The following is a 16,719-nucleotide window of genomic DNA, read 5'->3' as shown; positions in this document are numbered from 1 at the left end:
TGGAAAAACTTGAGAGGAAATATGGTGACACATTCATTTTTCGACGATGACTCCCTTCATGAGTGCTTCTGCGCTTGAACGAACCTTCAACAGTCTTTTGATAAGGATTTGGTGACGTCACAAGGACTCCTGACGTCACACGCAGATGACGTCAAACGGAGAGTTTTGAGCCTTTGTGGCATCACGCCTTCAGAAACAATATACCAAAAACACTTTCTCTCGAGAGTCAGTGCGCATCTTCCTTATAGTGCAAGCTGTGCACTTTCCCAGTTGTTTCAGGCACACTGACTATCACAAGATATTTGTTTTTTGGAATGGCTGGACCTCTTTAAGTATTTTGGTGGAGGATGCGAAATACAGCTTGAAACGAATATAAGACCTGCTACAAATGTTGAAGACCACTCAGTCCGGCTGTGTAGACGTTCACAATCTCATGTGTATCTCTGTACATTTTATTGATTACAACCCGAGACTTGTTATTTTGCATAAAAGCAACCAGAGACTTGAAATTCTTGACTACAAAGAACTGTTCAGTGTGATAAACGCAATGGTTGTTGCTGCTTGTGGGAATTTGACTTGCAAGAATTTTGATTGACATTTGATTTCATGTTTTTTTGCTCGTTCTTTCGTAATGACTGTTCTTAATGAGCTTCTTTTCCATTTAATTTTCAATTTTTTTTCATTTGAGTCTCAGCCCGCCAGAGTATGCAGCATTTTAACGTGTGTACATTATTTCCCCATTTTTGATTGTCAAATGTTTTATTATCACTCTTTGAGGTGTTGTTGTTTTTTGTCTGTCCTGGCGGTTTCACAATACGCTAACTGAACTTACGAACACAATTCCACAGCGATCTTTTATTTTGCGGTGTTCTGCAACTTGAACTAATCGCTTTAATCAGGGACCTATCTAATATAGGTCTATGCTTTAATAAAAAGCACATTTTTAGCTTTCTTTCCGAATGATCCTGTGATTTTGTGCGTATATGGGGGGGTCAGTGTATGTGCATGTGTGTGCGAGTGTGTCACGGTGTGTGTGCCTGTGTGTGTGTGTGTGTGTGTGTGTGTGTGTGTGTGTGTGTGTGTGTGTGAACTGACAAGCATGCGTGAGACCTGTACTATATGCACATTACACGTAACACATTTGACAAATACACTCTATATACTATAGTGTCTGTTCACTCATTGCTTACATTTCTCCATTGTAGATATTTTTTTTATAATAATCCTGCATTCATTGTGTTTGTTTATTATTGATTGACAATGTATTTGCTCATGCTTAGAACACATGAATGTTACTGTATTCAGCCCAATATGATTCTCTAATGTTCGTCAGCAGGAATGTTAGATCAAGACGAAAATTTGTGGCCAGGAAAATTGGTTTGAGCAGCGAAGAATTAAGCCACACAAGTCAAAAAGAACCATTTTTCATGAAATTTTGTTTTTGTGATTTCTTTGTGTAATATTTTACTTGAAAGGGACTTCACCCTACCTCAAAATGAACCCATAAGACCTACTGGAACGTGGTTTGGTTTTGGGTTTGGGATACATTTTACGCCACCAACACCGCAACTGAGTCAGTGGTTGACTGCCACTGTCCAAAACCAAGTGTTTTATGCTCTCCTTTCGGCTTTTAAAGTATGACATTAGAAAAATCCGGACTCAAAACACTGAGGAGTCTACTAACCGACCACTGGTAATGCCCATAACCAAGTACAGTATGGCAAAGTAATAATACATGTAACAAGGTCCAAGATACAAAGGGAGGTTATCGTTCTATTGTCTCTGTTGAGAGCGCTTACTTCCCTTTGCTTCCTGGATCTTGTAGGAACAGAACTTTCTTTCTTTCTTTATTAATATTTGGTGTTTAACGTCGTTTTCAACCACGAAGGTTATATCGCGACGGGAGGAACAGAACTGCAATTCCCAGTCGTAAGACTAAGATAAATTCACTCTAAAAAAATTGAAACAATAACTTGAACTTCAAAGATCATCGTTAATAAACGTGCTTCTCAACGTTTTGTGTGTTCAGTGAAATGGTATTATTTCTCATATATCTAAATATAAATGAGTCCTCGTCAAATTCAGAACTGTATGCAAAGACAGTGATGACATGCAAATCTGTTGAGGTGTGATATTCTTTATAACCAATTTGATTAATGTACATGTTCCAAGTAAAATGTCTTGGAAAAAATACTTTGATTTTTTTAAACACGATTTCTCTCACTCTGTAACGAAATAATTACATCATTGGTGGAGTAAAACGCTTGTTTTCTATTCATGTGTGTGTGTGTGTGCCAGTGTGTGTGTCAGTGCGTGTGTGTGTGTGTGTGCCAATTTGTATGTGTGTGTGTGTGTGCGTTGTTATGATTATTAAAAAAAATGATTTCTCCTACTCTGTAACAAAATAATTACATCATTGGTGGAGTAAAACGCTTTGTTCTCTATTCATGTGTAGTGGGTGTGTGTGTGTGCGCGCGTGAGTCAGCGTGTGCACGTGTCAGGTCCTGTGTGTGTGTGTGTGCGTAACGATGTGCATGTATTAATGATCATGTCACCGAGTACATTATTTAAGAATAAACAAATAAGACAGTACGAAAAATTAGCAATGCTGTTTTCAGAGGTGATCAAGTTACATTCTGCAAGGTACCAGTTATAGCTGTGCGTGCGTGTGTGTGTGTGTGTGTGTGTGTGTGCGTGTGTGTTTGTGTGTGAGAGAGAGAGAGAGAGAGAGAGAGAGAGAGAGAGAGAGAGAGAGAGCAAAAGAGAACGAGGCAATAATTAAATATGCAAATGGTTGTCTTATTGATACTAATGAAAATAATTTCAGTGAGAAAGAGAACAGCAACAAATTCAGTTCAATATATCCCACCACGGACACATAACACTTGAACACAATATCGTCCCCAATTTGTTTTATTTCTTATTGCAAGAAGCACCTCATGCTGAAGAATTATTCCTAATTCCACCGCAAGAGCGGTGAGTAAAACACACAACTGCCATTAAATATGATGATAAAATATTGTCTCCTCATCATAGTATATATGCATTCCAGAATGTAAAAAATCATGCATGATTGACTAAATATACTACTACTGTACAATGTCTCCCACTACTAAAACTGGTATGGGCGAATATCTTACAAAGATGATTCTTTAAAAATAAAAATTGACAAATGTGGACAAAACATGATGAAGACAAAAAAAATGGTGCTGTGGTTTGTTTTTTAAAACAATACTGAACAAAAACAGTTTGATGATAAATAGTTTTTAGAACATCAGATGCATACAAACTGCCACAGAATCAAAACATGCAATCACTTTTACGAAGAAAAACTATACTTAGATGAATATTGTACACTAGCTACCAGGAAAAATGTGCTATATTATGACCTCAAAACTGGGCAACACAGCGGGGCATACTCCACATTTCATTCACTGTAAAATGCACAATTCTGAAAGACAATTACGAACGTTTCAAGGCAATAACATATTTCATATAAACAGTATTTCTTAAGCAACAGCAACGGGTACAATGTATAACAATAACGATTACAAAAAGATGGAAGTGTGACAACTTGGAAGGGGATTGTCAGTTATGAATACCAATTCAAGCAGAGATATACACATTTGGTCCTAAAAGAACCTTTCTCTTGGTTATGTTTGTCGTAGTTTTTAACAATTACAAGACACACTGATCATTCAGTGATTGTGCTTTTACATCATTGCTTCCAATTTCTGCAGGTTAAATTACCAGAACATGTAAGAAAAAAAGGGATTTCGTCAGTAAAAACTGCATTTTCCTAGAGGTAGCTTAAAATATAGCCCATTATGATTTCAAGGGTGTATGAGTGAAGCATACGAGTAAATAATCATATGATAATAACTTCATCATCTCACGAACATTTTAATATGTTCAGAAGCTCTACATCAACTTCATCCATGGACACGCAATGTTCGTGCAGTATTTTCTTCTTCTTCAGCGTTCCAGAATTTTCTGGTTACATGTGAGCTCGTTTGCCCATTTGGGTTCCCCAAACTATACTCTGAGAGCATAGTCAGCTTCACTCCGCTTTCATTGAGTAGGCATGCTGGGTATTTTCGTGTTTCCATAACCGACCGAACTCCGACATGGATTACAGGATCTTTTCCATGCGCACTCGAACTCACGACCTCCCGATTAGAAGACCAACGTCTTACCACCAAGCCCATCGTTCGTGCAGTATTTTCAGCTTTCTTTCTTTCTTTATTTGGTGTTTAACGTCGTTTTCAACCACGAAGGTTATATCGCGATGGGGAAAGGGGGGGAGATGGGATAGAGCCACTTGTTAATTGTTTCTTGTTCACAAAAGCACTAATCAAAAAATTGCTCCAGGGGCTTGCAACGTAGTACAATATATGACCTTACTGGGAGAATGCAAGTTTCCAGTACAAAGGACTTAACATTTCTTACATACTGCTTGACTAAAATCTTTACAAACATTGACTATAGTCTATACAAGAAACACTTAACAAGGGTAAAAGGAGAAACAGAATCCGTTAGTCGCCTCTTACGACATGCTGGGGAGCATCGGGTAAATTCTTCCCCCTAACAGCTCCCTAGACTAAGAGCAGTGAACCACCTTTAAGAAAAATAGCCACATGCAGATTCAGTCATATTCTATGTCATAGTCAAATGCAAGCAAGCACAACTACAGTGCGCTAAGGTCATGAAATTACCAACAATCGCTGCAACAACAACAAAACGTTTTCACACAGATAAAACCTACCACATTTAATTACAGATTGGTCCACGCAAAGTCAACCAGCAACGCCAGGTAAAACATTGACCGTTTGAAAATTTGAAGTCCGATGATTATACAGTACAAGCTGATTATCCGCATGAAAATCCACATCCAGGTTTATTACAAACGGAGAGGTAGGCCATTCTCAAAGCAATAGGATTTTCATGAACACAAAGATCATCAGAATGATTGTGGATTTTACTCATGGAACTGCACGCACGCACACACACTGACACACCCATGCATGCAGACCTGCACGCACGCACACACACACCTATGCAGAACAGACACAACATGCTCCCCATTTTCACAGTTCATGTGCCGCCAACTGAATGCTATTTCACCTAAGTCAGAGAAACAGTACCTGCAGTAAGACCTGCAGATGCCAACCAAACCAAAACGTTCCCCCCGAAAATTAAACTTGCAAAGATTGCAAGTTTGAATTCAAAAGGGAATGATACATTCCCAAGATTTTTCAGTACCTTCAGCATAGGACCATAAAACAGTAGCTATTAACAACATTGGACCATAAAATCTGATGTGTAGGTAAACAACCACTGAACTTTAATTGCACTTCTCTGAACCGATGAACTGTTTTCTCTTATTTACATTTTTCCCACACAAAAAGAATGCATCATTTTTTTATGCAAAAAATACAAACATAACCCTATCATACAAGTCATGCAATATAAAGGTATGTAAAAATTCTGTAATAGAACTAGGAAAGCCTTAGACTTGTGTTATACAACCCAAACACAAACCATCAGCAGCAAACAGGTCAGTATCAAAAAGAAACTTCCCTTTTCAAATCAAAACCTTGTTGATAACAAAAAACAAATCTTAACAAGAAGACAGAAAATCATTCAGGCAATTGCACCGAAGAAAATTATTACAAGAATTGCACAGAGTTATTAATCTGATCTGTCAGTCTGTATACTATTCTGACAAAAAAAGCTGCCATGGAAATCACAGATCAGTATGAGGATGATGCTGCTTGTTCTGTGCCTGAGGCTCTTGCTGCTTTTTGGCGGACTTGGCGTCTGGTTTTGACGTATTCATTTCTGTTTTGGACGGAGATTGTGAAGGAAATTTGCTGTTGCGAGCAGCAATGAAGGCTGGGTGGCTGCGGACGTACTGAGCCGCCTTACGCACCAGTCGCATGAATTCTTCTACGTCGAAGGCGTAGTTGGTGAACTTAGCGTGAGCGCCCAGTGTTGGGTGATGACCCTGTAAAACAGAAATTATCAAAGGCTTTGAATAGACGATTTTCGGAATAACTCTGGATTCTGAAAGAGTGAGTACCCTTGCATTTGCACAGACATTACAGGCCAGTCACTAGCGAGAGGGCGTGTCTCAAACACGCGTACAGGAAGCACGTGGCAAAGTCTGTCTGCGCAAATTCAAGGGAACTCACTCTTTCACAACCCATACAAAACCGACAGTTATTTCCGGAATTCGTCTATTGGCCATACGTTGATGAAAGTTCAAAAGCACATGAGGCCTAAAAAATAAATAGGTGTGGTTACGGTAACCCGACCTACCCTATTTTTAGGGGCCGACCCTATAACTTTTTATTACATTTGTCAAAAAAAACACACAAAAAACACACAAGAAAACGAGTGCAGAAAACGCAATGAAAGCGAAAGCGCCCGAGTCGCACACTTATTTCCCTGTCAAGTAGGTTTAATTTGTACACATTAGAAAAAAAAGTTTAAAAAAAAAAAGTGATTGCCTACCTTCCTATCCTATTTTTTTTGGCTATGTTACCGTAACCACATCTATTTTTTTTTTGGCCTGAGCTAAAGATTTTTTTTTTTTATTAAGCTTCCTTTTTGTTGTCCCTCCTGGTGCAAATGACTGTCCTCTAATTGCCTTTTCTGAAACACAGTGATCTGCACATTTTTAAGAAATTGGAATTATAATGCATCTAAACATCTTTTTTCTCACCTCATCTTCCTGTATGAGTTTATCTTTGTTCTCCCACGTCATGTAACGAATGCCACGCAGTCTCGCCAAGTCATGGTAGCAGTCTGAATCTTCACAGTTGTATCTATAGGGAAAAAAGAATGGCAAATAAAAATGCTGAACCCTTTTACTGGAAGGAAGAACATATTATAGAAAAACATGCATGAGCAAAAGTGAATAAACATAGCTAACACAAATGTCCTTCAATTCTTGTATAAAAGAAAAATTCAACTCTCTTTTCTTATCTTGCCATTCAGATCGCAGGAAGAAAAACTAACTTTACACACAAGCAATGCTTTCATGATATAACTGGTAATAATGCTGAATCCCAAGTTTCCCTGATTGCTCAGGTGTATCAATAATGATGTTTTACAACGTCACCATATCTGAGCATTCAAGTTAGCTTTCCTTAAAGTCTACCAAATCATGTAGTGATTTGTCTATTCATTCATCCCTTTTAACAACACATTTTTGTTTGTTTGTTTGTTTGCTTAACGCCCAGCCGACCACGAAGAGCCATATCAGGGCGGTGCTGCTTTGACATATAACGTGCGCCACACACAAGACAGAAGTCGCAGCACAGGCTTCATGTCTCACCCAGTCACATTATTCTGACACCGGACCAACCAGTCCTAGCACTAACCCCATAATGCCAGACGCTAGGCGGAGCAGCCACTAGATTGCCAATTTTAAAGTCTTAGGTATGACCCGGCCGGGGTTCGAACCCACGACCTCCCGATCACGGGGCGGACGCCTTACCACTAGGCCAACCGTGCCGGTTTTTAACAACACATACTCTTCTTAATAATCCAATAACAGATGGACTGCCAACCTTCCAAAATTCAGAATCAAACAAGAAGGGCAAAGCCCATACGACTCACATGCTTTACACATTTTTCCTACCAAAATACATGTGACCTTGACCCAAGGTCAAGGTCATCCAAGGTCATGCAACACAAAGCTGTTAATTCAAGACATAGGAAGTACAATGGTGCTTATTGGCTCTTTCTACCATGAGATATGGTCACTTTTAGTGGTTCACTACCTTATTTTGGTCACATTTCATAAGGGTCAAAGTGACCTTGACCTTGATCATATGTGACCAAATGTGTCTCATGATGAAAGCATAACATGTGCCCCACATAATTTTTAAGTTTGAAACAGTTATCTTCCATAGTTCAGGGTCAAGGTCACTTCAAAATATGTATACAATCCAACTTTGAAGAGCTCCTGTGACCTTGACCTTGAAGCAAGGTAAACCAAACTGGTATCAAAAGATGGGGCTTACTTTGCCCTATATATCATATATAGGTGAGGTATTGAATCTCAAAAACTTCAGAGAAAATGGGAAAAATGTGAAAAATAGCTGTTTTTTAGGCAACATTTATGGCCCCTGCGACCTTGACCTTGAAGCAAGGTCAAGATGCTATGTATGTTTTTTGGGGCCTTGTCATCATACACCATCTTGCCAAATTAGGTACTGATAGACTGAATAGTGTCCAAGAAATATCCAACGTTAAAGTTTTCCGGACGTCCGGACGGACGGACGACTCGGGTGAGTACATAGACTCACTTTTGCTTCGCATGTGAGTCAAAAACGAGAGTGGTAGGTAATTCGAAAATTTTTAATTAAATTTTCATTTGATTAATATACTTACCCGAGTCACATATGAGCATTGACGCAGTCGAGATGCTAGGTAGACTGAAAAACGCTATCCCGTCTATAGTATAAGGGAAGCAACCCAAGCAAAAAAGTAGCAAGCTTGCTACCCTGGGTTGCCTCCCGTAGCGTGCATCACGCCACAGATCTCGTACCCGATACGAGACACCCTCATTCGACTTCTAGAATACAAAGAAACTAAAAGCGGGGAAGGTGGGAGGGAATTACCTATGTGACTCGGGTAAGTATATTAATCAAATGAAAATTTAATTAAAAATGTTAGATTAAATTACATATTCTTACTCCGAGTCACATATTAGCAGATAACTCCAACAAGGTGGTGGGTAAGATCAAAAAGTTCAAACTCACTCTAAAGTTCTGGAGAGACAAAAGCCAGCTGCCGCCAAGGAAGGAATAGGTCCTGACAGAGGGCAGCAATGTCTGCAGAACCTGATAAGACAAAATCCTAGCGCCAGAAGCTGTGCGCAGGACATCATCCAAACCCCATAGGCCAAAAAGGCCAAGGAGGAGGCCCAGGCCCTGGAAATGAGCTCGGGCCGAGCCGAGGGAAAGATAGCATAAGCTATGACAAGGCGGAGGGCAAGAAAATCCCTTGCCAAGAAACTGGCCCACTGCCAAAAGTCAGGAAAGGATCCCGTGAGAAAGCAACCACTGACTCACTCTAAACCCTTGCCAGGAACTGGCCCACTGCCAAAGGACAGAAACGGACCGAGAACCACCCTGATTGACAGCCGAGATGTCTCTCAGGCAAGAAATGCGAAAGACGACCTCAGAGAGCCAGTAAGCTGTGCCCAGCACTTCTTCCAATCTTCTGAACCGTAAAACAGTCCGGAAAAGGACCCCAGTCTTGGATAAACCCGACCAAGTAGAGGGAAGGACAAGCTGCCCCCCCCCCCCCCCTTAAATGGAAGGAAATGCTAATGGCCTGGAAAAGATCCGTGCGTAAGGTTGCCGGCTAAGCCCTGAAAAGGACCGACCCTCACGGAGACCATAAGGCAACCATGCCAAAGTAAGAAAACTTTGGGATGGAGTGAGGCCCAAAAGGCCGTTGAGAGAACAGTCAGCTCCGGAAGAGTGACCAAACTCCAAACCGGAAAGAGAGAGACGCCTGAGTATCAAGTACCAGGGTCCAACTCAATGAGCAAAACTCAAGGGAGACGGTCACCGGTCGTCCCCTGCCCATCCCTGCGAAAGCAGAGAGAGGGGTAAAAAAGGGGACGAAGCGACCTAAGGTAGTGCATAAGCACCGCAAATGCGGACCCGCAGTGGCCAAATCCTAATGTGACCGGAGACCGGAAACAAAATGACAAAAGCCAGCGTGATCGCAGAGCAGACTGCTTGTAGGTAATTGAAAATGAATAAAAAAAACCCGAAACAGAAAGGACAAAGCTGGTAAGAAAGACGGAAAACCGTGAAGCGAACCAGCCGTCAGCCTCCCGAGACCAGAGTTCTCAGTAATAGTCATAGTTGCAAGTGAAAAAGGGGTGACCAGGCCGGAAGCCCAACCCAGCAGAAATCGTCCCAACTCACATCATGCAAGCATGATGGAGAAGAGGAAGAGACGAAATCCGCAGTCACAAGAACCAATTGCCAAAGTCGCAACACGACAGGCAGGAGACTATAACACAGGCTAAGGCCGAGAGCCTTGCTGCCCGTAGGCCGGCCATTGCACCAAAGTACTCAAAGTACACAGGCACAGTAAGAAACCAAAAGTTTCAGCCGCCGAAAAAGATGCTGGCCTAGAGGCCAGCACCGAGAAAACTGGAACATTAGCTAGACCTCTGCCCAAAAAGGGGAGGAGTAGCCAAAAAACCTGAGAAAAAGTGACAAGCCAAGAATGACTTCTCAAACATGCAATGCCCAGACAATGCACCCTCAGGAAAATCTGAATGTTACCTCCAAGGCCAACTCAAGTGAACCTTAAGTTTGGACGAAACACCAGAACGCGTCTGATCGCTAGAGAAAGACAAAGTCAGACTCGGCGAAAGACAAACCTGGACCGAGTCCAGAAGCTCGTGGCAAGAGAAAACGGGGAAGCCCAAAGGCAGAAACCCCCTTTTAAACGGAAATCGACCTCTCAGCACCCATACGCTGGGAAAGAGAAAGAATGTTGAAGCCCGAAGCCACAAGCACAAGGAAAGCAACAACCACCACCTCCAACGGATGAAATGGCTGTTGCTCCCGCCGAGGCTAAAACCCCGAAGCCCTAAGGCCGGCTGTTGTTTCAAAAACCCAGCGTACCTATGACGGCTGTGAAAGAAACAATCTCACCTGAGCTGAGGACGTAGGCCGCTTAGGCTGAGTCCGCTTAGGTATAGCCTGCTTAGGAGCGGCCTGCTTTTGCTGCTTTCAAATTGAAGCTCAAAAGAAGGGAACCGCTGTTCTCTGTTGGTCTCAATCCCCTGCTTCTGGCATGAGAGGCCAGGCTGCCGGAGAGAGACCGTCCACCAAGGATGACGAACTGAGAATGTTCCTTGTCGACTCCTCAGAAAACCGGGAGTGGGCAAGAAACAAGTCCCTTCCGCACGAGACCGCATGGAAATAGTGCAGAGAGGACAGCCTCATCTGTGCCTCGTTCACCCTTGTAAGTGTGGAGAGGAGTGAGACACTTCCTCCGCGTCCTGCCCTTTACTAAGGGGAAAGGGCGCCAAGGAATCTGCCAGAGCGCGAGAAAGCGCCCGCAGGAGAGTCTCGGAAATGGAACTGAGTTCCAAAAGTTGTCAGCCCCCTTCCTCAGAGAATAGGAGGTTCTGCCCATAGAGCGGCAGAACCGAATCCTTCCTCAACGGCTTCGTAAGAAGCGAAAGAAGATCCGGCGTGACCGGAAACGGTGCACGCGGACGGGGAAAGGCCAACAGGCGGCTACGAGACGACCCTGGCCAAGGCAACTTCCTCTGGTCCGCTAAGGGCACGAAGGAGGAAGCCTGCGCAGGAGCGGCAAGGCATTCCGATGCCAGCTCCGAAGCTGAACCCTGAGGAACCAGCAACGAAACCGACGCCGGAGGCCACCCCCTGTCGAAGAGGGGGGCTCGGCGAAAAGGCAAAAAGGCGAAAAGCTACAAAGGGCGATTCTTCAAACCAGAAGTAGCTGCTTCCTCTTTGCCAACCGAAGTCCTTCCTGTTGGCAATCGATTGTGCTCATTCCCTAACTGAGGGGAGGATGAGAGGAATCAAAAACCAAGGAAAGTGGGAGAGAGGAGCTAGCGGCCACCACCGGAGTGTGTGGATGCTGCTGTCCCAACAGAGGCAAGAAGCCTGTATGCCCATAGGGCAAGCCTTGTTCGAAATTCACCGGCGACCAAACGGAAGCAGCGGGAACTGAACCGGAAAATCCGGGAGGAGCCGGAAGTGCGGCAGCAACAGCAGCGCTATGCCAAAGCTGGTGCTGAGCCACCTACGAGCTGAAGCTCGGAACCCAAAGGTAGGCCGTAGGCCAGAACCGGAAGTGACAGTAACCTGTGCACTACCCGCTTGACCTACCCTCCTGCCAAGGCCGGAAGCGAAGCTGCCGGAAATGGCTGCCGTGCAAAGGGCAAAGCTCAAACCGGAAAGGGCCATGGGCTGCCCACACACCGATGAACTAACATTTCCAGCCGGAGCCGGAAGAGAAGCTGTCGCGAACGACTGCTTACGTATAGCGCAGCTCAAGCAGGATGGGATCGTTATTTGTCAACCTTCCAACGAGGCACTACTTCCGTGAACCGGAAGTGCCGCTGTCGCGTACGACTGCCGACGTAAGGCAAGGCTCGAACCGGACGTGACAGTAGCCTGTGCACTAACCAGTGAACCTACACTTCCGGTCGGAACCGGAAGAACAGCTGTCGCGGGCGACCGCTGTCATAGGACAAGGCTCGAACCAGACGTGACAGTAGTCTGTGCACTAGCAAGTGAACCTCTACTTCCGGCCGGAGCTGGAAGCGGCTGCCGCGAACGACTGCTGACGTAAATTCGGAAGCTGGCCAGAGCCGCCGAAGGCAGCTGCTCCTCTCACACGGACCCGAAGTCCGAAACGCCACCTGAAGGGGACGGCTCATAGCCAAAAGAACCCGACAAATGACGCTGCGAGGAAAGGCCGTAAGCCGAACGCCCATCCTGTTGGCCATCGATGAAACTCGCACCCCTGACTAAGAGGAAGATGAGAGTCACCAACAACCGAAGGCAGCTGAAGAGAGGAGCTAGCGGCCACCACCGAAGTGGGTGGCTGCTGCTGTCCCAACAGAGGCAAAAAGCCTGTATGCCCAGGAGAACCACCGTATTCGAAATTCACCGGCGACACAACGGAAGCAGCGGGAACCGAACCGGAAAAGCCGGGAGGAGCAGGGAGTGCAGACGCAACAGCAGAACTATGCCATAGCTGGTGCTGAGGAGTCTGCAAGCCACAACCCGGAAGCCCTAGGCCGGAACCGGAAGTGACAGATGACTGTGCACGACCCGTTTGACCTACATTTCCTGCCCAGGCAGGAAGAGCAGCTGCCGGAAACGGCTGCTGTAGCAGGGCAAGGCTCGAACCGGAAGGGACCATGGGCTGTCCGCAAACCAGTGAACCAACACTTCCGGCCGGAGCCGGAAGCGAAGCTGCCGCGAACGGCTGCTTACGTAAAGCGCAGCTCGAACCGGATGGGACCATGGTCTGTCCGCAACCAGTGAACCACCACTTCCGGCCGGAGCCGGAAGGAAGCTGCCGCGAACGACTGCTTACGTAAAGAGCAGCTCGAACCGGAGGGGACCATGGTCTGTCCGCAACCAGTGAACCACCACTTCCGGCCGGAGCCGGAAGGAAGCTGCCGCGAACGACTGCTTACGTAAAGCGCAGCTCGAACCGGAGGGGACCATGGTCTGTCCGCAACCAGTGAACCACTACTTCCGGGAACCGGAAGTGCAGCTGCCGCGGACGGCTGCTGCGAGCACATACCTTGTGTCGACCGTATCCCCCAAAGGGACCTGCTCAGGTGCACTCCCGCAAGCGGAAGCCACCGAGCGCCGGCCGAGAAGAGAAACGCCTCCCTGTGCACGGACTCCAGAGCCATCACAGAAGCCAGCAGGCTGGACAGGTGATCAGGAACAAAGGAAGCCAACGACCGAGGGTCGCACACCCCCGGGAGGGAGGCAGAGCTGGAAACAGGGTCCGTCCGCGACATTTCTGTACGAACGAGCGTCCGAATTTCTGGAATCAAAGAAGACAAAAGGCTAGCAACAAGAGCGCCAGCCTCCGGCGCAGGTACAGGGGTAGAAACGGCCGTGGTAGCGGCCACACCCGCCGCCCGCGAGCCAGACGAAGTTTCCTCCGGAGCCTAAATAGGCACAGGAAAAACGAAGTTAGTCTTCGGGTCAGAAACGTGAACCGTGGGGTTCCTAGCAGAAGAGGTGGAAGCCGAGGACTTAGGTTTAACAGGGCCTTTGCCCCTAACCTCGGCCTTAGCCGCTCGCTTTTCTCACTATCAGACATGCTGTCACACGAGAAAAACAAACTACTGAAAATACACAAGTCTCTAGGACGTAAAACTTCAGCAGAATAAACTAGCACTAACGTACCAGCTACAAGCAGCTACCAATGCTACTGGTAAACGCTCAAAGTCCGTAGCACGGACCCAAACTAACCAGCAAAAAACACCACGTGTAAGCGAAAAATGGCGACCAAAATGGCGGCCACAGCAACAAACTACTGAGCAAAATTCGTAAGTCCGCGGACGGAAAAATTCTCAGCAGAATGAACAATGCAAACAACAACAAAAAGGAACAATCTCACCGCTAGAAACAGCTATGAGCAGACGGGGAGCCGAGGCCGGTAGGTGTCAAGCAGACAGCAAAACCGGCCTAGGAGCGAAATCAAGCACGACCTGTCTCTCTGGCTGAAAGATGTCGAATGAGGGTGTCTCGTATCGGGTACGAGATCTGTGGCGTGATGCACGCTACGGGAGGCAACCCAGGGTAGCAAGCTTGCTACTTTTTTGCTTGCACACTGTTCTATTTGGTGCGAGATTTGCACTTTCAGCTGAACTCGCTGGCTCACTTATAGCGTGCCGCGGCGCGGCCAGTGACCTTGATTCCCTTTCGCGCGCTGTCTCTAGCAGACAAAGGCTCTATGGAGCTTGTGTGCGATGGCGCCAGTTTGAAAAACATACGTGATTCTTGGTGTGAAAAAGGGATCGTTTCAGTGACTTACACCTGGGATTATGTTCATCTTGTGTATTTTGTTACTTGAATATACAGGCATTGTGTTGGTGCAAACTGGAGTTTATTCATTCGACTCGTTTTGTTTGATTTTGTGGTAATACTAATATCACTGGCACTCAGCTCTTGTTCTTTGTTCCTGTTAAAAGAAACAGAATTTGCGCGTTGTATATCAGTTTATAATCACACTGAATACTGATAACAGCCCAACCGACTGTGTTTTTATTTTGCCATCAGTAAGTACTTAGTCTTAACTGTGTGATAGAGTGAAAACAAGTTAGGTTAAAGGTGTTTGTGTATGATTTCTGAAGCACTTTTGTGGGGTAAGTTGTGTGAATTAACCCACGCGCAGGTTCTCGGAACAGGCACTCGCTACAGTACGCTATTATATGCAGCTCTGTTGACTGTCGTGCATTTCATCTTGTTTGTTTTGTTTTGTGTTTTCCCCCTTCTTTTTTGTTCTTAAGCATGTGACGTGTTTATTCTTAAATTAATGTTGTGACTGTAGTTGTGCTTATGTTCTTGCCTGTCTGTATGTGTGTACATGGTTTTGCTTGTTTATTTGTGTCATTTTCTTTTAATTTGTAGTCACTCTATTTATTGATTTAAGGTGTCTCAGTTAAGAATGGCGGCAGTGCAACATACGGAAGATCTCCACATATTTAGGCTAAATGCTATGTGCAGAACGTGTGGCAGAAGATCAAAGACAGCGAAGGACAAAAATCATACCATTAGGCATTGCAAAAGCTACGCATCAGTGTTGTTTCAGTTTCACGGTATTCACGTTTCTGAAGAAGCCAATGGCACCACTTTCTCAAGTACACTATGTACATCATGCTTTGCTCGTCTCAGCCAACTAAAAACAAGTCGCGTAAGGCGAAAATACAATATTTAGTCAAGTAGCTGCCATTTTTCAGCAAGACCGTATACTCGTAGCATCGTCAGTCCACCGCTCATGGCAAAGGCAGTGAAATTGACAAGAAGAGCGGGGTAGTAGTTGCGCTAAGAAGGATAGCATGCTTTTCTGTACCTCTTTTTGTTTTAACTTTCTGAGCGTGTTTTTAATCCAAACATATCATATCTATATGTTTTTGGAATCAGGAACCGACAAGGAATAAGATGAAAGTGTTTTTAAATTGATTTGGACAATTTAATTTTGATAATAATTTTTATATATTTAATTTTCAGAGCTTGTTTTTAATCCGAATATAACATATTTATATGTTTTTGGAATCAGCAAATGATGGAAAATAAGATGAACGTAAATTTGGATCGTTTTATAAAATTTTTTTTTTTTTTACAATTTTCAGATTTTTAATGACCAAAGTCATTAATTAATTTTTAAGCCATCACGCTGAAATGCAATACCGAAGTCCGGGCTTCGTCGAAGACTACTTGACCAAAATTTCAACCAATTTGGTTGAAAAATGAGAGCGTGACAGTGCCGCCTCAACTTTCACAAAAAGCCGGATATGACGTCATCAAAGACATTTATCGAAAAAAGGAGAAAAACGTTCGGGGATATCAATCCCAGGAACTCTCATGTAAAATTTCATAAAGATCGGCCCAGTAGTTTGGTCTGAATCGCTCTACACGCACGCACGCACGCACGCACGCACACACACACACACACACACACATACACCACGACCCTCGTTTCGATTCCCCCTCGATGTTAAAATATTTAGTCAAAACTTGACTAAATATAAAAACTAACATTCCAACTCAAGGTGTGTCAAAAGCAATGAATAATAACCTTGAAAAAACAAAGGTGTTGTGGACACAATACAACTCCAAAGTGGAAGTAGCTGACTGTAGTGTGTGTAGAACGTTTGCCGAACAAATGGCTGGTAGTCGTAAGAAACCAAGAAAAGCCAGTGAAAAAGCTGCTAGCCCGCAAAGAAAAGGCACATGTGTTGACAGTACTGATGCCTGTACAAGCACTTCTATTGTTGAAACCTTTCAGCCACAGTGTTCTTCAACACCTGAAACAAAAACCGCAAGCCGTGTGGTCAAAAAACGTCTGTTCGACCTGCTGACATCTCGCAAGGGTACGACTCAGAGTCAGAGTGATGTAAGTACTAACAATGACACAGTCGTCGTGTCAGCTGCTTCAACATCA

General features: G+C 44.5%; 1 protein-coding gene across 2 annotated transcripts in view; it reads right to left on the bottom strand.

Annotated features, from left to right (window-relative positions):
- Positions 1 to 2,900: 2,900 nt before the first annotated feature.
- The window catches only part of LOC138964933 (EGF domain-specific O-linked N-acetylglucosamine transferase-like), a 54,233-nt gene continuing 40,414 nt past the window's right edge, over positions 2,901 to 16,719 (bottom strand). For both annotated transcript variants that reach the window (XM_070337014.1, XM_070337015.1), the window contains 2 exons: positions 6,728 to 6,830; positions 2,901 to 6,007 (listed from right to left, as the gene is read on the bottom strand). In XM_070337014.1, the coding sequence (XP_070193115.1) occupies positions 5,747 to 6,007; positions 6,728 to 6,830 (364 nt within the window). In that variant the 3' untranslated portion in view covers positions 2,901 to 5,746. The remainder of the gene's footprint in view (positions 6,008 to 6,727; positions 6,831 to 16,719) is intronic.

This window comes from Littorina saxatilis, linkage group LG4 (genome assembly GCF_037325665.1).
Source record: "Littorina saxatilis isolate snail1 linkage group LG4, US_GU_Lsax_2.0, whole genome shotgun sequence".
NCBI classification, from domain to species: domain Eukaryota; kingdom Metazoa; phylum Mollusca; class Gastropoda; order Littorinimorpha; family Littorinidae; genus Littorina; species Littorina saxatilis.
This window is presented reverse-complemented; position numbering and strand designations above follow the sequence as displayed.